Raw genomic sequence first — 20,378 nt, 5'->3', positions numbered from 1 at the left:
GCCTGAGGGCGGGGAGGGGTCCGGCGGGGACAGCCTGGCGGCACCACCGCAGCCTGGTGCGCCCGGAGCGCTAGTGACTAGGTTCGCGCGAGTGGCAGCCGCTCTCGCTCCGGTGGCTCCGCCGGGGTCGGCCGGGGATTCCGGCTCCCAGGCGCCGGCGGGGGGCCGCGGGGCGCGGCCAGGGCGGCGCTGCAGTGCCCGCAGCGGCGGGCTGGGGGAGCTGTGCCCGCCCGTCCCTAAGGCCCCGGGCGGGGACCCAGCAGCTGGGTCGCCTCGCCTCTAGCTCGGCCCAACTGGGCGGCGTGCGGCCAAGCGTGCCTGCAGCGGGCTGGGGCTCCGAGCGCGTCCGGGCGCCTGGCCGGGGAGGCCCCCCAGGAGAAGCCCAGTCCCGCGGGCTCAGGACCGCCCCCGTGGGGGGGGTGTCCCGCGCCGCTGGACCCGCCCAGGTAACCCCATCCTCGGCCCGCCCCCGGCCCGCCCTGCCGGCCGCCCGCCCGCCTCCGCCGCCACCGCCGCATCCCGGCTCTGGGGCGGCGCTGACAGTCGGGTCCGCCGGGCAGCGGGCGCAGCAGCGGGCGGCGCGGCCAGCTGCTCGAGGCTGAGCCTCGCCGCGCGCCCCGGCCCGGCGCCCCAGCCCGTCCGCGCGGCGCCCACCTGCCGCCCCGACGGGAGCCTTGCGGCCGCTGCCCGGGGCGGGCGCCCACGGCACCATGAGCCCCCGTTCGTGCCTGCGGTCGCTGCGACTCCTCGTCTTCGCCGTGTTCTCGGCCGCCGCGAGCAACTGGCTGTAAGTCCGGTTGGGGACCCGGCGGGCGGGGCGGGTCCCGGGGCAACAGGCGCAGGGGGCTCCCGGCAGGTGTCTCAGCCGCGGGACCCGAGGATCGCGCTTCTGCCGGTTCCTCCTGCCGGCCACCACCACTGTCCCGACTTCCCTCTGGAGGTCCCCGGACCCCTGCTGCCCGAGTCCGGCTTCCCTGCCCGGGGCAGCAGGGCTGGCAGCGCGTCTGCACCCGGAGGCTGCCCTGGGTGCTCGAGGGCGCGAGGGGGTGCGATCGCGGGGCGGTGGCCCAGGAGCGGTGCGAGGCGCAAACCGGCGGGCTGACAGGTCTCCGAGGGGAAGCGTCCCGAGCATAATAGCAGGTTAATAGCGAGGAGTCTGGGCGCGAGTTCCTCGCGCTGCGCCGTGCCGCGCTGCGGGCTGAGCTGGAGGCGTGCAGGGACCTGTTTCTGCCTGGGGGGCGGGAGCCAAATGTAGAAGTCGAGGACCCGGGCGCCGAGCCTCTGAGAGCCCGCAGGCTGGCTCTGGCTGCTCCTCGCTGTTCCCTGAGGCAGGAAGAAACTTCTCCCAACCTTTATTAAAGAAGGCGACAGCCTCCATCCACAACCAAAGGTCTTGCCTAAGAAGGGAGTTGGTAACCACTGGTGACCTGTGTGTTTCTCCATTACTGGGTCTGCGCTCGGTAGGATCCCTGAGAAGGCGAGCTAAGGAGATGGGCTAGTGACTAAGAGAACCAGGAACTAGACCTTAGAGACTCCTTCATCCCTCTTCAGTGACACTTCCCTATGGCCCAGGCTTAACCCTGGCCCCAACTTCTGTCGGGAGCTCTGCTGCCTTCCACTGTGGGCAGCCAGTGGGGAGCCAAGCTCCGGTATTGATCTGAAAAGCATGAGGTGGGAAGGGGGGGGGATAGCCAACAGTGTAGCTGGGGTTTCCATGGAGACAGTGGGAAAGGAAAAATTCTCTCTGCATCAAGACCAAAGAACAAATATCTCCCATGAAATTGCCCTGAGTGCCCAATGGCTGTTGCTATGAGGTCATTGTGGCCAGCCAGGGCCCTGGGGACTGGAAAGGAGTGTGTTCGTTGGGGTCAGAGCCACCCAGAGCTTGGGAGACTGAGGTGATGTGGAATTCTCCCAGCTGTTCCGGAGAGCTAGTGATTCCTCTGAGGCCCAAAGTGTCTGCAGTGCTTTTGTTCTTCCTGCAGTCTTAATTTGATTAACACTTCAGGGGTTGTGGCAGAGTGGACGGAAACCAGGGCACGGCCACCGCACCCCCTTCCACTTCTTGCAGAATGCCCCCTCCCCCAGTGAGGCCTGGGTTGCAGCAGACCTGAAGAAGGGAACTGCTTTGGACTTGAAGGAGTCTGGGGTTCTCTGGAGCTGCCTCTTAAACAGATGGGTTTAGAGACGGACGAACAGGTCTGAGCACCAGGGGAAACTAGAAGTGCAGCCCAGCACCAAGCAATACAAAAAAAAAAAAAAAAAAAAAAAAAAAACAACAACAAAAAAAAAAAAAAACCCTGAAGTAACACTGAGAACTCAAGTGTGTGAGCTAGGCCTGCAGCAAACGCAGAAACAGCTGCCACAGAAAGGCTCTTCGAAGCTCCTGGCTCTTTAGCTCCCTTTATAGATGAGGAAACTATGGCCCAGGGAAGGGAGCTACTCACCACACCGTGGACTGAACCCAGATGCTTTAGTTTCCAGACAAGAATAATCTACGTCTTGCCTGAGGCTGTCCTGAAGTTGACCCAGTACACCCAGGTAGAATTGCCACCCGCCTCCAGCCATGTCCACCGCGCCCGCCCCAGTCCCCCAGCTCAGGAGGCAGTCCCAGCTTCAGGTCTTGCAAAGCATGGGGAATTCCAGGGCTCAGTTCTTGAGCCTTGCGCCTGCACCGAGTGGGGTGGGTGAGGAGGGGAGGCCTGGGCTTGGGGAGGTTGGCAAACCTGTTCTCTGCAACTGGGATGGCTCCTGCTGCTGTGCAGCCTGGCTCTAGACAACCCCGTTCACTCCTGTTCCACCAGGGCCCCGGGCCAGCTCCAAGAGACAGGAGGAAGGGGCTTCCTGGGACCCTACTGAACTAGAGAGGTTCTGAAGGGGAAGAGACCCCAGGCACGCACACACCCCCAAACTGGGATGACTACCTTGTACTTTTTAACACGTCCATCCTTAGCTAGAAACAGCCCCTAGGCAAACAGGTGCCACAGCCCAGGCCCCCAGCAACTTGGGTCTGAGTACAAGAACACAGGAGAAGCCACAGCTGGAATGGGTAAGACCGTGGGGCCTGCTCCTTGGCAGAGTGGAGCTCCTTAGCCTAGAGGCTGGAGAACAACGACTTAATAACGTCCATCCCCCACTGCACTGTCTGAATCCTTACTACACTGGAACCCATTTTATAGATGCGAAGACTGAGGTCCACAGAGCTAACCCAGAGCTACTTAGCTAGTAAATGGCAGGGCTATCAGCCTCCTGAAGCAACAGCTTTGGGTTGGCAGCTGTCTGTTCAGGCATGCTGGTGGCACCGTGTCTTTTCAAGGGTGAGCCAAGGGCCATTTGAGATGGCTCCACCGGTAAAGACACTTGCTGCCAAGCCTGCCAACCTGAGTTCCTTCCCTAGGGCCCACATGGTAGAAGGAAAGAATCAACTCCTGAAAGTTGTCCTCTGACCCCTACACACGTGCATGCACATGTACACCCAAATAAATAAATACAAAAAGGCCAGGCGGTGGTGGCACACGCCTTTAATCCCAGCACTCGGAAGGTAGAGGCAGGCAGATCTCTGTGGGTGTAAGGACAGCCTGGTCTACAGAGAGAGTCCCAGGACAGATAGGGCTACACAAAGATACCCTGTCTCAAAAAACATAAATAAATGAATAGATAGACAGACAGGTGGATGGATGGATGGATAGATAGATAGACAGACAGACAGACAGACAGACAGACAGACAGACAGACAGACAGACAGACAGAATAAGCCAAGCCACAGGCCTGGTCCCAAAAGGAAAGCTGGTAGTATATGCTGAGGGGCAAGGCCTGGGTAGACCTAGAGGTAGACTACCCGGGGTGGGTTGATAGCTGGTTACAGAATCTGAGCTGTCCGTCTCACGGCACCAGCCTGGTGGAGAAGCCAGATGTGCTTCTGCCTGCAAGCACTGGGCAAGACAGAGCCAGGAGCTAGGAGAGCTTTGCAGCCTGAGGCTGGGCAAGCCCAGAGAAGCTGCATGCTGTGGAGTGGGCTGGTGTCTGGCACACAGACAAAGGTGGCAGCTTGTGCAGCTCCCACCACCGGAGGAGGAGTGGGGGACACACCATCCATGGCAGAAGGCCTGTGCTTAGACTCACGGAACTGCCCCGCCACTTAGCTGTGTCTGAGTCATGCCCCAGCACCAAGTCAACATCAGGGGGTCAGGGACACTTGGGCTCAGGTCGCACTTCTACACTACATGCTGTGTGCCCTTGAGCGGGCTATGTCCTCCCTCTGGGGTATTAGCCTCAGTAGCTTGTTCTGAACCCCACATGAAAGATGGGAGGACGAACTGAAAATGAGAAAGCTGAGGTTTCCCGAGCAGAGGGCGATAATGCCCTGAGCAAGGATTTTAACAGACCCTCCCAAGTAAAACAAGGAACTCCTGCTGGGCTCAAAGGGCAGACAGCCCAGGGTTCTCCCCAGCTGTGCCACCGCCCAGCTGACGGGCCTTGGGCTAGCCTCCGACTCTCACCTGTAAAGCGGTGCCTATGGACACAGATGGTTCACAGTGCTGTTCTAGAGCAGTAAGCCTTGAAGGCAACAGGCAAGGCACGAGGCCAGGCATGGTGGAGGTGGGAGCCCTGGCAGCCGCCAGAGGCTGGGCTTCGCGGCCACTGAGCTGCAGAGCAGTCTATAGGGAGGAGGGAAAGAATGGGTACTTGGGGTACCCCATTATTGTCCCAAATAGTCTGTCCAAATCTTATAGTTTACATAGAGAGGAGCTCAGGCTATCCCCCACTTGTTCTTCAGTAGCCTACCAGAACCAGCAGATCCATGCTTGGCTTGCAGGCATTCTGCTGGCCAAAGGGTTGTCACTGGAAACACACTTCAGTGTCACTGGGGGAATAAAGAGAGGTGTCAAGTACCTTACTGGGCCAAGTCCCCACAGGTACTTCCTTGAGCCAAGCTTTCACAGGCCTATTTGCCCAGAGGGGACGTAAGATCCCCACCCCCACAGGCTATGGGCAGAGTGAGGCGTGGCTCTCCAGTCCAGGCATGGGTAGAGCCAGCCCCATAGGTGAAAATGTGGCCTGTCACCCCAGGAACGTTTCATTGGTCCCCTTCCTCTTTAAATAGTAGAAGCCTGTGCTTGGAGCCTCTCCCATGACTCTGGGTAGTCAGTGACGGTCGGTCGGTCGCTAACTTAACACACACGAAGCACTTTACAGTTTATGCTGGGACCTCTCGCCACCTTGGTACTGTGGACGTGTTTCGATAGCACCCGAGAGTATTTAACGGGATATGAAGCCTTTATCCACTAGAAACCAAGAGCATACCCTTCATCCCTTGTCAGCTGATGTCCTAGGACCTCACCAAATGTCACAAGTCCCCCAGGCACACACATACTATCCTAACTTCTTCCCTCCCCTCCAAGAGCAGAGGCCTGGAGGAAGCGGGGCCTGATGGTTCCAAGTCTCAAGGTCTGATCTATGTAACTGTAACCACCTTCTACTACATATGACGTGGTTCTGTGGTCTCTGATGCTGGGGGGGGGGGCAGGATTAAGTCTGTGCTACACACCTCTGAGTGTCCCTCCAGTGCCTGGCACATACCTGCCCCAGTTATGGGTACTCGGTCACCAATGGATCAGTGGAAGGGGCTCAGTCACTGAGGGTTGGAGGCCTGAAGTAGGAAGGTCGGTCTCCACGTTCCTCAAGCTCTCGTGATAACTGCAGCAGGACAGATCTGCAAGCTCGGTCCTCCCTCACTAGCTAGAGCAGAGCCTCCCAGCCAGCCTGAATCTTTCCCACCCCTCCTCATGGGGAAGATGGGGGGGCAGGACCAGGCTCTGCCTGAGGGGTTTGCTCAGGCGGCAGCCGGGACCCAGCTGTCTGCTATGGTTTGACTTTCTCCCCTCCACCCTGGATTAGCCATTGAGCAACTCAGCAAGTATCTGACAAGACAGTGCTCCCCAAACCTGTTGAAACTCGCCCAACACCAGGGCCCTGTGGGTGCGCTCACTCGGGAAGCTGAGCCTCTGCACCAAGCCTCTGGCTCTCCTTCCTTCCTGGGAGAGGCACGACTCAAGCTGAACCAACCAGGCGCAGATTGATGGGTGGGGGGAGGTGTTGCTGGCAAAGGTGACAGCGCCTGCCTTTGCCCCCCCCCCAGTCACCCTCTGCTCCCAGCTAGCCTGCAAGAGGGGCTCCTGGTTTGCTCTGCAAGCAGCTGGGAGGTGGAGCTGAGCTGCGACCTACAGTTGCTTCCCAGATTTCCACAAGAGTTGCCAGGTTTTATCTCTCGAGTCCCAAGCTGCATCTTCAGTGATACAGCCGGCCCAGCCGGAGGGGAAGCTCACTCCCTGCTGTGACCCCGCCAGTCCCCTTTCTCCTGCAGCCCCGCTCTGCCTCCCCCATTTTCTGGCAAACTGGAAACCAAGCCATGTTTTAGAGGTTCCCCCCTCCCCCAAGACAGAACCCCTACAGCTCCTGGAAGGGACTTGGGTCTTCACAGAGAGCAGGGGAGTGAGGAGGAAAGAAAGGAGGAACTATCTTGCCCTTGTCCTAGGGAGGTTCCTCCCACCCCCGTGGCTCACAGCAACCTTGGAGGGGCCTGCTCTCTGCAGGGGATTGTTGATACCACAGAGAGGAGTCTCTGACCTACAGGGACTCTATTCCCGGCAGCAGCCTACAATCCCAGAATGAGAATCCCAAGAGTTTCTCTCCCCAAACTGGAGATAGCAGAACACTCCCTCCTGAGTCACGGTGCTTAGCTGCCCTGGCATTCCCAGCTTTAAGGATGAATCATAGATATCACCCATGAGGAAGGTCTTAGGGACCCTGAGCTACCATACAAGGGAGGGGTGGGCTTGCCCCTGAACCACAGGTCTGGCACCTACCGGCATCAGTGCTGTCTGTGCTGGACTTCAAGCCCCACAGCATATTCAAAGCAAAGCTATGTCCAGCCCAAGTCTCGTCTTCTCAAGCCTCTCCCCGTGGCTGATGAACAGAAAAGTGGGGGCACAGGATCTAGAGAGGAGAACAGGGAGGGTCTCTGCTGCCTAATTAGAGGCACGGTGATGTCAGGAGGCACCTTAAAGCTGGCACCCACTCACTCCAGCAAGATACCTGACGCAGAAAGAGGAGACAAAATTGTACATCCTTGCACAGTGTGGGGCCATCCAGGTTCAAGTCTTGTCTTCTTGGCCCTGAGGTAGCTACTTGCTCCTCTTTGGAAGATAGAAAATGGAAATCAAGAGAAGAAATGGACCCACTCAATTAGAAGGAGGGACCTCGAGAGTTCAAGGCTAGCCTCAGCTACATAGTAAGTTCAAGGCCAGCCTGGGCTATATGGCACTGCCTTTAAAGGGGAGGGGAGATAGAGATTAGTGGTAGAATGCTTGCCTAGCATGTATGAGGCCCCCGCTTCAGTCCCCTAGAGAGTAAGACAGATATATGGATGGATGGACGGATGGATGGATGGATTGATGGACGGATGGATGGATAGTCAAAAGAGTCTTCTGGGGGTCAGAGGTAGGAGGAGTCAGGAATCCGGAAACAGAAAAAATGAGCCCCAGAAGAGAACAGCATCTCTCTCCAACTAACAAAACAAACATGGAGCCTAGGGTAGTTGGCCTCGGTACTCAGATCCTATCAAACTGGGAAGGAGGCACAACAGAGCCAGCCCACCCCACCCTCAGAACAGAATGTCTCCATGCCAGCCCTTCCCCCGCACCCTGGCTGCCCTCCATTGGTGGTACCTCTTTCCAGTGACTCCAATGGCTCCAGAGACCACAGACACAGACAACCCTACACACCAGAGCCATGGGGACATTCATTACCTCAACATCCTTCACTCCCAATAGCAGTCAAATACCCTGCTGTAGACACAAGTCTCTGGAAGAACCCATCTGGGAGAATCCAGCCACCTTACTCATGTCTGTGACACTGAGGGGCCCTGCCCTCCAAGCCCCGGGGCCATCTTTGGAGCCAGAATGCCCCATTTTCAAGTCCTCACCCCCAGTAACCAGCCTTGGAGCTGTATGCCATCTTCCTAGAGAGGAGAGATAAGGGGAGGGGACTCCCTGCTCTGTGGTGACTTGGCTATGCAACACTTGGCATGTGGTGATGCAGGTGACAGGTGTGGGAGGGGCCGTGCTTCAGGTCATCTCCTTTCCCAGTCTCCAAGTCCCCTTGGTGCACTTGAGCTTAAACTGGACCCAAGTCCCCAGCTCCTGACCTCTTTGAGGAGCCAGTCCATCGCCCCCTATCCTGGAAATGTCAAACAGGTGAGCCGGAAGCACTGGCGACCACTTCTCCAGTTCTAAAAGTGCATCTGGAGAGTCTCTCCGGAATCGACAGTTTAAATCAGACCAAAATGATCCACCAGTCCCCTGGAAGGGCACGGAGCTGAAATGAGGCCAGGGCCTGGCTCTGTGAGGGCAGAGAAGGTCCAAATAGACAGACAGGCACAGAATCCCACAAGGTCCAGCTGGGGGCAACAGAGGCTGCGGGGCAAGGAAGGGAAAGAGGGCCATGAAGAGGGTCTGCCTCCTATAGTATGAAAAACTAGTCTTCCCATTTTTCAGATGAGCACACTGAGGTCAAAGTTCCAAAATGGTTCATTAACTTGCTTTGAGTGACACAGAGATAGAAGACTGACCCAGGTTGTTTGCCTACCTGCCCAGAGGAAAGCAAAGGTCAGGGCACTCTGGTGCTCAGTACAGCAACCACTCAAACTGGTTAAAGAAATAGTGTACAGTTTAGATGGTTGGTTGTGTAGCAAGGGTCCTGGGGAGTTGTACATCCTTCCTGCTTCCTAAGAACACTGCTCTAGATAGAGTCTGTGGCCCCTTGCTTCTATCCACTAGCTGAGGGCTGGCCTGGCTTCGGGTACCCCCTTCTGCCAACTTGGCCTCCTTCCTCTCTGGTATGGAAGGCACAACTACTCCTGAGGAGTCTCTAAATGTGGCCAGGGCAGGCAGGGAGGCCAAAGGGAGGGGGCAGAGAGGCCTGGGCTGGTGTCCCAGCCCCCACCTGGACACTGTAGGGCCAGGACCAGTGCCACTGACCTGCTTGGCTCCCCACCACGGCCTGTCTTTCCCAGCCCCTCTCCTCTAGAGTCCAGGGAGCATCGGGGAGGAGCCACAGAGGTGTGGATTAGCCTCTCCAATTTTGTATATTTTGTTTAAAAAAGCAAGCAAACCTGGAAAAGCTTGGGACAAGCCCAGCTAATTTTAGTTTCTAATGAAAACAGCAGGTGGCTGAGAGGATCTGATCTCCCTGGCAGGGCCAGGGCCCTCCGGCCTCCTAGCGGGCTGAAGGCACGGAGGGGAGGGCCTCCTGGGAGGAGCCTGCAGGACCCACAGGCCCCATTCGAGAAACTGGGCACAAGCTGGCCAGTGGCTGCAGCAGGGGCAGCCTGGGCTGGTGGGGTAACCTGATGAATGGCACGGCCGTGGCTGGAGTCCTGGGTGGCCAGGGCAGCAGGTGACAAATTGCTAAGCCTGTACTCAGCAATAGCAGGAAGGAGCCTCAACAGGAGCGTAACAGGCTGGGAAAGCAGGGATGGTTAGCCTCAGACAGCCAGCTCAGGGGCAGCCGACACCCATCAGGCCCTGGCTCTGCCTCTTCCAGAAATGGCTGTGCAGTGGATATTTGAGCCCGACCCAGCTCCCGGGTCAGTGAATGGCACACGTGTCTCTGGGGGAAAGGTTGAGCCACTGTAGAACACTGGGAGGGACCACAGAGGCCAGCCACCCCCATCTTCCTCTCTCACCTCTGCTCTTTTGCCATCAGGGTGGGAGAGCATCAGGACAGAGCCCCTAGCCAAGGCTACAGATATTCCCGAATACCTTCTGTGTGCCATGCCCTGTGTGGGAACTGAAGGGACACAGCCTGAGGGGTTCAGCTCTCCAGCCATCCAGTGGGGCAAATCCCCAGCCAGAGAGACATGGGGGAAGGTTGAGAGCCAAGAACTGCTTGCTGCTAGATAGCTAAGGGACTTACAAGTTGTTTCACCTCTGCAGGCCCTGGTTTGCTTCGTTCATCTGTGAAATGAGGTCAGGCACTTGCCAGGCTTCGGGGTGAGCGAGTGGTGTGAGGATAGGCTCTGGCCACTGAGGACTGGGCTGCCAACCCTCTCCAGCCTACGCCACCTCTGGCACCCGCCAGGCAAACCCCTGGGGTCTCAGAGAGCAGGAACAGAGATGCCCAGGCCTCCCATACATGGGAGGGGCAGCTGTTGTGTCCAGTAAAGGCAGGACTGGGAGGTGGGCACGGGTGCTGTGACAAGCAGTTTCTCATCATCTTCCTGGACGCTGTCCCGTTGACTCACAGCTATGGCAGCCGGGCAGTGTCCCTGACACTATCGTCCCCGCCGGTCTCCCTGTTACATTCGGAACCTGAGGGAGGAATGCTCAGTTCCTCGAGTCCATCTCTCTCTTTTGGTGGCATGGGACCAACAGGCCCTCTTCTGCCAACAGAAGGAGAATTCGAACTCTGATGGTGGGAAAGGCTGCAGAGACTGACCAGCTAACTCACGGTGCATACTGCCAGCTCCAAGTAGAAGGGGACTTGCCACGTGTCACAATGGACTGATGGCTTGGCCAGACCTCCCTACCTGCTCCTTCTGGCTGGAGACTTCAGGCCCTGAATATCCCCTTCAACAGAGGCTGGGTGGGGCCCAGTCCAGCCATACCTGACCTGCTTAGCTTCCAGGGAGGAGGAAAAGAGGTCTAAATATGATTAGGCAACATATATAGCCCCCGAGTCTTAAAGGGAGTGGGGTTTCTATGCTTTTCTGAGAGTCCCTGCCTGTAGGAGACAGGAAAATATCCAAGGGTAGGTTTAGCTTCTTGACCCTTCAAGGAAGGACACAGTGGCCTCCCAACAGTGTCCTGGCCCACCGCCAGTAGCTGAGCTCTTGGCGCCCCCTGCAGGCTGAGTGACTTTGTGCATGTGGTTCTGCAGGAGACCCCCTTCTAATGGCAAGGGACGCAGAGAGCACTCCATCAGGGTGGAGACTAGGGTTGTCATTTCCAGATGTTCCCTTATCCTGACCCTTAACATACCTTTCTCCTTTCTAAGCGACTCGGGTTCCTACACGGATTGACCAGGGTGCTGCTAGTCTGGGGATCTATACCCCAGGACCTGGGGAGATGGCTCAGTCTGCAAAGTGCTTCCTATACCACCATGAGAACCTGAATTTGGTTCCCAGAATCCCTATAAAGAGCCAGACCTATTGGAGAGGTAGTGGGGGCTGAAAGGGTTCCTCAAAGACCAGGAATGAACACCACGGTAGGTTGATCTGTCTGGCTCAGGGACTATCCATCTCCTTTGGTCCATTGGCGCTGCTAGGGACAGCTCCCAAGATGCACCCAGCCAAGCTAGGTGCATTAGGACACCTTGCTATGCTCAACCATCACAACAGCTTTTGGAATAAAAGCCACGATTCCAGTATGGATAAGGAAAGCTAGGCTCAACTTTACAGCCGGGGGCTTGGGGAGAGGACTCTTCTCTAGGAGCCAAGACCACAAGGTGGATGGGGATGTCCTAGTCTGCGCCTTCACAGGCTGACATCACAGATACTTGTTCAAGACTATTCTCTAGGCGAGTGGCTTCCCACTCAAGATATGGCTAAAGCTCAGAGCATACTGACAATATCTGAGGTGAAACCCAGGCACCTGTGCTCTCCATAACCCCATAGATGGTCTCCAGGGGCAGAGAGGTCCAGCCTGCACCTCACCCAGCATGCTTGGTTGGAGGGAACCCAGGTCCCAGATGCTTCTGCCCAAAATGTCAATCTCTAAATCTCACAGAATCTAGCAAAGGCTATGGAGTCGGGAAAGCAAAAGAAAACCCCAAAGTTCTGTCTCTCACCAGCTGTGAACCTTATACACAAGACCAGATGAGGCAGCACCCTGAACCCTGGGTGTGGGGGGAGAAAAGCAGGCCTCAGGGCAGCTGTACATCCCATCCAATCGCTGCCCCCAGGTACCTGGCCAAGCTGTCATCGGTGGGCAGCATCTCCGAAGAGGAAACGTGCGAGAAGCTCAAAGGCCTGATCCAGAGGCAGGTGCAGATGTGCAAACGGAACCTCGAGGTGATGGACTCAGTGCGCCGTGGCGCCCAGCTGGCCATTGAGGAGTGCCAATACCAGTTCCGGAACCGGCGCTGGAACTGTTCCACACTGGACTCCCTGCCTGTCTTCGGGAAGGTGGTGACACAAGGTGAGGGGGGGAGGTGTTTTGGGGTCATGGGCTATCTGTGTGCAGCCCTGGGTGTCTGGGGTCTGTGTGCAGCCCCGGGTGTCTGGGAAATGATATTTCTAGGGCCAGGCACATCTGAGATGGTTCAGGAGCAGAGGCTGCACAGGGCCAAGGGTACTAGGTAGAGGAGAGGAGGCCAGACAATGCCTGCCATCACAAAGCTGGTCCAGGAGTAGAGGCTGGAGTAGTCCTTATTTTCCAGAGGGAGAAACCGGGGCTCAGAGAAAAGACAGCCCCAGGCTCCTCAAAGGATGAGCAGACTCAGGCTTCAACCTGGAGTGCACTGTTCACCTTTGCAGCTAGCCTTGGGTCCTGAAAGCCACTTGTGCTTGCTCTACAGCACACCTCTTGTGGCCATCTCCTGTCCTCTGGGGCTCATCAGGGACCCGACAGTCCATCACAACACAATGAAAGCAGCTCAGACACCCACAGCACTGACCGTGGGCTGGGCACCATTTTAAGGACTGTAAGAAACAAAGCTAACTCAACAGCCCTTATCAGATCAGACTCCCGTGTAACAAGTGAGGAACTGAGGGCCGGAGCAGTTACATCATTTGCCTTGGGTCACAGAACTAGAGAGAGGCAGGATCTGAACCTACACCAGGCGGGGGACAACACTGTAACTCCCAATAAATACAGGAGCAACAGAACAGGAAGTTGGAGGTCTCACCTTGCCAATACTGGGTACTATAGAAAGGCTTTTGCAAAGAGATGAAGCCCTGGCTGAGACTGGTAACACGAGAGCCAAATGCAGGTGAGCCAGGGCCAAGCAGAGGTTCTATGGAACAGGAAAGTTCCCGCCGTCCAGGGAATGCTGAAAGCCAAGCTGCCTTTCTACCTCTTGAGCAAGATGCTGACACGTCTGAGACTCCAAGTTGACAGGGCTGTTTGACTTGCTCAAGCTACAGGACGGGGTTGCCTGGGCCAACCTTTGTCTTGGCACCTGTGGGTCTGGACATCCCTGGCTGCTAGGCTTGTGGCAGACCGTTTGGATGCTGTTGGAAACCAACTGTCATTGAAATTTGGAAGCCATTCTCCTGGGAGCTGGCAGGGGCCGGCAGGCATGAGCACACTTGGCATTGCTAAACTGTACTGTTCTGAGAAAGAGACAGATCCCCAATGAGCTGCCTGGCAGTGGAGTGTCTGCTGTACTGGTGAGGTCCGGAGCCATCCTTCTTATATTGTTCTCCGGAAGTCCCTCTCACACAATGGGTGTTCCAAGTGTCCTCTAGAGCGGTGGTTCCCAACCTTCCCAAAGCTGCAACCCTTTAATATAGTTCTTTGTGTTGTAGTGATCCTCCCCCCACTATAAAATTATGTTGTTGCTACTTCCTAATTGCAATTTTGCTACTGTCATGAATTGTTATGTAAATATCTGATATGCAGGACATCTGATACGGGCCGCTATGAACGGGTCATTTAACCCAAAGGGATCATGGTCCACAGGTTGAGAACCACTGCTCTCAAGGGACTGGCAGGTACATCAACAAGGCTTCCCATGCTGGGCGGTCACACCCCTGTCCCTTTGCACATGCTATGTCCTCCTCACTACCCAACCCCTTCTCCACCAGCTAAGCAGTCCCCACCCAGATCTTTTTCCTTCTGCCCCAGCCCTTCCCTCTGGGATTTATGCCTGTGTGGTGTCATTTCTTTGAAGATATTCTCTTACTGTATAATACAGGCAGGCCGGCCCTGAGCTTGTTATGTAGCCCAGGCTAGCCCTAAACTTGGCAATATTTTCACTTCTGCCTCCCAAGTGCTGGGATGACTAATGGGCCTCTATATTCTTTACAGGGGAGTATATTTTATATTTTTCCCTATTTTCATGTAACACCATATTTATTTTTAAAATTTTTTTTAAAGATTTATTTATTTATTATATATAAGTACACTGCAGTTGCCTTCAGACACACCAGAAGAGGGCATCAGATCTCATTACAGATGGTCATGAGCCACCATGTGGTTGCTGGGAATTGAACTCAGGACCTCTGGAATAGCAGTCGGTGCTCTTAACCACTGAGCCATCTCTCCAGCCCCTATTTTTAAATTTTTATTTTAAAATTTTTTTTTAAAAGTTACAGGGTATGATTCTTACATACTCATTTTTAAGTTCACTGACCATTTTAATATGGCTGACTTGCAACTATGTATCCAGATATACCTCAGACTACTTCTTTATACCTCTACACTGAAGTGTGACGATTCCCTGCCCTTCCCCTTTCTTCACCACTGCATCCCCAAGCAACAGTGACAGCTCAAGTACCTGTCTCCCGGGATACCTCCAAACCTGACATGGAGGGCAACCAGTGGTTGTCATCTAGTGACGGGTCAGGACAAGTACTTGAAAGGACAAGGAAAGGGGGACATGACAGGTGAGTGCCAGCCAGAAGCCAGGACAGACCTGTGGGCAGAAGCCAAAGAAGGGACTAGCCCTGTCCCCCCTGAAGACATAAGAACTCTGCCAGGCCGAGTAGAAGCTGTCCTAGAGTGATGTCTGAATGGCCTGGTAAAGCATCCCATCCCTTTAGAGCTAAGTCAAGGCCTTAAGGATCTCAAGACCAGGCCAGTCACAATAGGCAGACAGCAGCCATATCTGGGGATACGCCTGAGCTCATCCCCCACACACACCTTCCTCCATTCTGTATTTTGTTTTCTTCACTAGTAAAGTTCCTCCTAGAACACTCTTACCTGGTCAGTCTCCACTGAGCCGAGGGGGAAAAGGACTGGTCACTCTGAGCACAGGCTTGGTTCCCAGAGGGCTAGCTAACATCTTCAGCAGTGACGACCGGGAGGCAGGCTCGGCAGATGTCTACACACGAGCTACCTGGTTGTGGCAGTGACTTCAGGCATACAAGGGGACAGAAGAGATCCCCCTTTGGGTCTAGACTGCAGCCAGTGAAGAAAGGAGCTCCGTGCATTGGCCTATCCCATGCTATCTAGCCCAGGTCATCCTCACAGCAGCTCTGAGTTTATGGCATTCCCAACTCACAACTGAGAAGTCTGAGGGAGCCAAGGGTGGTGATGACCCAGATCCTGTCCCTGCCAGCTGTGAGAACTTGGGCAAGGGCTGTGCCCTCTCTGTAACTCAGTGTCCTTCCTAGAAAGTGGGGACAAACTCGGGGCCCACCTGCTGAGATCCTGGAGAGTGCACAGGGCAATGGTGGAGTTACACCATTTCCTGGCCTCCATTGGGACACCCACCTGGTGCCCAAAGGTCACCATACCCTGGGCCAGCTTTCTGCTGGATTGGCTTCCCTTCCGCCATCTGGACAGATGTCACCGTAACATGCTCCTGAGTCAGACAGGCTCCTGTCCCGTCCCTATTTTGCCTTTGCTGCCGAAGAGCCCAGACATGCCTGCCTTGTGTTTTCTAGAGAGCAGCCTACGATTGTGTGCGTCCCGAAGGGATCAGCATATAGAAAGACGCCCTGCCCACGGTGGACCTCAGGAATAACAGCTGTTGGGCCTATAGGGTCACTTCGAACTCCCAACTCCAGGCATCTCTTAGTCCCTTAGAATAGATGGCACTGAAGGCAGACCTAAGGGACACATGGGACTCGGACCTGTGCAGCCAAGATGTGGGGTACTCTGGGAAGAAAACCAGCTGAAGGGAGTTGTAGGTGTCGGGGTAGACGGGGAAGAAAGCTGCAGAAGGGGCCCTTGAGAGTTCTGCCTTCCTCTGGCCCAAGAAAGGAGCAAACAAAGATGCCTCCCTCCGTCCTGCAGCTACAGCATGACCAGGGTGAAGTATCTGTCACCTCCCCAGGACACTCCCAGCGTGGCACTCTCAGACCCACCATAATGCCTTTCTGCCATGAAACAGCCCCCGGGGGGGAAATCGAGGACTCTTCCAGAGACCAAGACTCCAGCCTGGGTACCTTGGAAGCCACAGGGGCCACACCACTGAAGCTGAGTGTCTGGAACCCAGAGTCAGTGAGAAAAGACTGAGTTCAAATTCTGGCCATCCCAAATGCTAGCTGGGTAACCCCGGGCAGGCTGCCTCTCCACTCAGTGATTCACTTCTAGTCCTATTGTGAAAAGCTGTATCTTGGTGCTAGGTACTCAGACAACACTTGCACATAGTAGGCTTTCTGTGAGCTGTGGCTTTGACCAATAAGGTCTTGGAGAGCCTCTTCATTCAGTCACTCAGAAAGCGATTATGATGACCTCAGTCAACGCAGACAAAAGAGACAGTGGTCTCCCAGGTGACCCCATAGTGGGACTCGTACCCCCTACGAGCCACTGGCGCTAGGGGGCAGAGGCGTACAAGAGTCAGGGTTGGGCAGGGACTGCCTAGGCAGCTCAAGAAGCAAAGGGACTTCCTAGGGCAGAGGGTTAAGGCCACCCACCAGTCCCATCAGCCCCATCTCCTGGGACTTCCCTTCCCCCTTGGTCTTTGGGGCAACGATTTGTGCTGGTTCAGGCCTAGAAATACCAGAAATACCAGAAACTGAAGTTGTCTCTCTTTGGGCGGCCACAGCATAAAACCAACCAACATGAGCCTGCTATTAACCTCAATTAGCTTGGAGAAGATTCCATCCCAGACTGTCGAGTCTCCGTTGCTCCAGCCAAGCCCCTCAGTGCAGGCCCAAAATGGCCAAGCAGCGAGTGGGCAGTGGAAAGGACGCTGGGTGGTACTCCCTGCTTAAGAACTGCCCCGAGAACAGGGTGTCCTGCGTGTTGGGGGCTGAGCTGCCTCCTACTCCAGCGCCCAGGCTGGGCTGCCTCTGTCCACAGACCAGCACAGTGGAGGTGACTGTTCTCGTCTGTCCGTGGTGACGGCTCCCTAGGGCAGCTGGGAGCGCAGGCCTGGGTGTCGCAGAGGTAATTGCCAACCACGGGGGCCAAAGGCTGCCCCCACCACTCTTGTGGATACCGACCCTGCATCTAGAGACAGAAGGCCAACCACAGCACACAGAGGCCCTCACAGGGTCTTGGATGGGAGCAAGGCCCACTGTCTGGTCACACACCCAGCCGGCATGGATGCTCTGTTCACACACTGCCCCTGCTCACCCCCAAAAAGAGGCTCCACAGGAGCTACACCCCAGGCACGGTTCCTAGGAGGGTAAAAACATCCATTCAGGCAGGGGAGGAGGGCTGTCACCAAAATAGAACTGCTGAGCAGCCAGGGGCAGGAGATTCAACCACTACAGAGAGGCGGGCAGACCTGTGCTACACACTCCTGCCCCTGTCACCTGATCGTGGGACTGGGACGGGCTTGAGTGCAATACCCTCCCTACCCCCGGTCAGCAGGAGGGGCTCAGGGCTAGGAGCTGCCAATACTATGGTTTCGAGTCTCAAGGAAGAAGGAGACATTGTGAGCTGCAGGGCCAGCCCGAGCAAGAGCGTGGACAGGGTCACAAGGGGGAACTCAGAGCCCAGGGAATAGTTCAACAAAGGGCCAGAGCTGGGGTGGCAGTGTGGCTGCACCCCTTCACGGCTCTATAGCCGGCTCAACTCCCCGGACTGTCACAAACTGACATGCCTAACCCTGGCCTTCTGGAGGAGGCAGCATTCTTCAGGAGCCGAGCGATCAGACCCTGAAGCCAGGCTGTCTGCTGGCTCAGCCACGTGCTGTGTGACAGGCTGCCAAGCCTCTGTAAACTGGGGGTGACCATAGCGCTTACCTCACCAGGCTGTTGGGAGGATGCGCTGGTCCTCACGTGTGAAGGAGTTTCAGCTACTGATGTGATCAGAACAAGAACCTACTGTGTGCTTGGCAGGCAGGCTCTCCACCTACCCTGTCCCTCCTTGGTGCCCAGCATTCAGCAGCCCTCATATACCTCTCCCTTTCTGCAAGGAAAATACAGGTGTGGTGGGTGCCCCAGGACCTAGCCCTTTCCTCCCTCTGCCTCCCACAGGGACCCGGGAGGCGGCCTTTGTATACGCCATCTCTTCAGCAGGTGTGGCCTTTGCAGTGACAAGAGCATGCAGCAGTGGAGAGCTGGAGAAGTGTGGCTGTGACCGGACAGTACACGGGGTCAGCCCACAGGGTAAGCACATCTGTCCAAAGGGGAGGGCAGGGACCTAGCCCCAGGTCCAAACTTACCCCAGAACTCTTTCTGCCCGCCACACCCCAGGTTTCCAGTGGTCAGGATGCTCGGACAACATCGCCTATGGCGTAGCCTTCTCACAGTCCTTTGTAGACGTCCGAGAGAGAAGCAAGGGGGCCTCCTCCAGCCGGGCACTCATGAACCTTCACAACAACGAGGCTGGCAGGAAGGTAAAGTGGTACCAACCCCATCGGCCCTGGGGTGGGGCTGCACGGGCAGAGTCCCTGAAATGACCCCACAGTTACTGTGGAAGCTGGTCTTCCCATCAGGCACCTCTGTAGGCCATGGGTTGGTAGTGGGGGGAGCAGATCCAGTCCTGTCCACCCAGACATCATGTGCTTACCTGTGACCCCATCTGCCTTCCTGATGTCTACTCCCAGCGTCCCTGTGGAGATTCAGCACAGTACTGTGTTCCTCAGGTCGCCTGCCACTCACTCAAATGCTTCACCGTGTCCTCCAGCCACTCCAAGTACCCCAAGTTCAGGGACAGCACCTCACTGCTCTGTCCCCAACATAGCTTTCCAGCTCCGCATAGCATCCAGTAGATGTTTATACAAAGAGACACAGCAGTGAACCCCTTGATTCTCCCTCAGTCCTCCCGGCCACCTGTTGAATCCCAGGGGACGCTCCCCACCTCCACTGTCCCTGATCAACCCTCTCGTGTCTGCTTCTTCCCAGGCCATCCTGACACACATGCGTGTGGAGTGCAAGTGCCATGGGGTGTCAGGCTCCTGCGAGGTAAAGACATGCTGGCGAGCGGTACCGCCCTTCCGTCAGGTTGGCCACGCACTAAAGGAGAAGTTTGACGGCGCCACGGAGGTGGAGCCACGGCGCGTAGGCTCCTCCCGGGCACTGGTACCGCGAAACGCGCAGTTCAAGCCACATACGGATGAGGACCTGGTGTACCTGGAGCCAAGTCCAGACTTCTGTGAGCAGGACATGCGCAGCGGCGTGCTAGGCACGAGGGGCCGCACTTGCAACAAGACGTCTAAGGCCATTGACGGCTGCGAGCTACTGTGCTGTGGCCGCGGCTTCCACACAGCGCACGTGGAGCTGGCTGAGCGCTGCGGCTGCAGGTTCCACTGGTGCTGCTTCGTCAAGTGCCGGCAGTGCCAGCGGCTCGTGGAGATGCACACGTGCCGGTGACCGTGCCCACCTGTGCCCAGGACCACCTGCGTGGCCCGGGGAAGGCCAATAACTTAAACAGTCTCCCGCCACCTACCCCAAAAGATACTGGTTGTATTTTTTGTTTTGGTTTGGTTTTTGGGTCCTCAAGTTATTTATTGCCAAAAAAAAAAAAATAGGCAGGCAACCCCAAGGGCACCAACCAGGGCCTCCCCAAGCCTGAGCCTTTGTGTGTGGCTGCCACTGACCAAAGGGACTCTGTTTATGCCTCTGGCTGTCCACTCTGGCCACTGCTGACTACTCAGCTCTTGTCGGCGTCCATCTTTCTACATGTAGACTAAAAAGTAGGTACTGAGGAGTGGTTGTAGACCCCCACCATCCAGGGAAACAGAAGGCCGGGATGGCAGGGATGGGGGTTCCATCTTGGTGGAATTTACATCGTCTGCAGGAAAGGAGCTTGCACCTCTCCACCCCACATACATACAGGGACCGCTAGTAACCCTGGCTCTTCAGGTCCCTAAAAAGGGAATGGACAGATATCAGGTTAAAGGCTGAGGACTCTCGGCCCTCACGTGAGCAGCTATTCCGGGCAAGTGCCAGTGAGTAAAAGCGAGAATGCCCACCTGAGGCCAGCCTGCCTCAGTCTCCTCATTGGGAGGGGAAACTGACCCTACTCCTAGACTCTCCTAGGCAGGGTTAGGCTGTCATCCTGGATCAGATCCTAGCTTGGGCCTAGCGAGTCACACGCCCCATCCCCTGTTGTGAGTCACCCTCACAGTTCTGTCCTCTGTGAAGCTGAGAATGGAAATGTCACCGAGACAGGAAAGGGCCGTGCAAAGAGATCCCATCCTGTGATACCTCCCTCAGTTAACAAGACCTACTGAGCAAACACTAGGCCCCAGGCCCTGTCCTGCAGTATCGCCCATGGTGAGCGCATCTGTCCTGGGAACAAACACCGATGCCC

The 20,378-nt window shown here is 56.1% G+C and overlaps 1 protein-coding gene across 1 annotated transcript; it reads left to right on the top strand.

Moving 5' to 3' along the window:
* Window positions 1-630: 630 nt before the first annotated feature.
* Wnt4 (Wnt family member 4) lies at window positions 631-19,590 on the top strand. Its single transcript, XM_032888135.1, has 5 exons — window positions 631-787; window positions 11,962-12,197; window positions 18,098-18,229; window positions 18,317-18,459; window positions 18,968-19,590. The coding sequence occupies exons 1-5, from the start codon at window positions 711-713 to the stop codon at window positions 19,433-19,435; spliced, it is 1,056 nt and encodes a 351-aa protein (XP_032744026.1). The 5' UTR covers window positions 631-710; the 3' UTR covers window positions 19,436-19,590.
* The last annotated feature ends 788 nt before the right edge of the window (window positions 19,591-20,378 follow it).

Source organism: Rattus rattus, chromosome 1, assembly GCF_011064425.1.
Source record: "Rattus rattus isolate New Zealand chromosome 1, Rrattus_CSIRO_v1, whole genome shotgun sequence".
Lineage (NCBI taxonomy): Eukaryota > Metazoa > Chordata > Mammalia > Rodentia > Muridae > Rattus > Rattus rattus.
The sequence above is the reverse complement of the archived record's forward strand: the minus strand, read 5'-3'. Positions and strand labels throughout refer to the sequence as shown.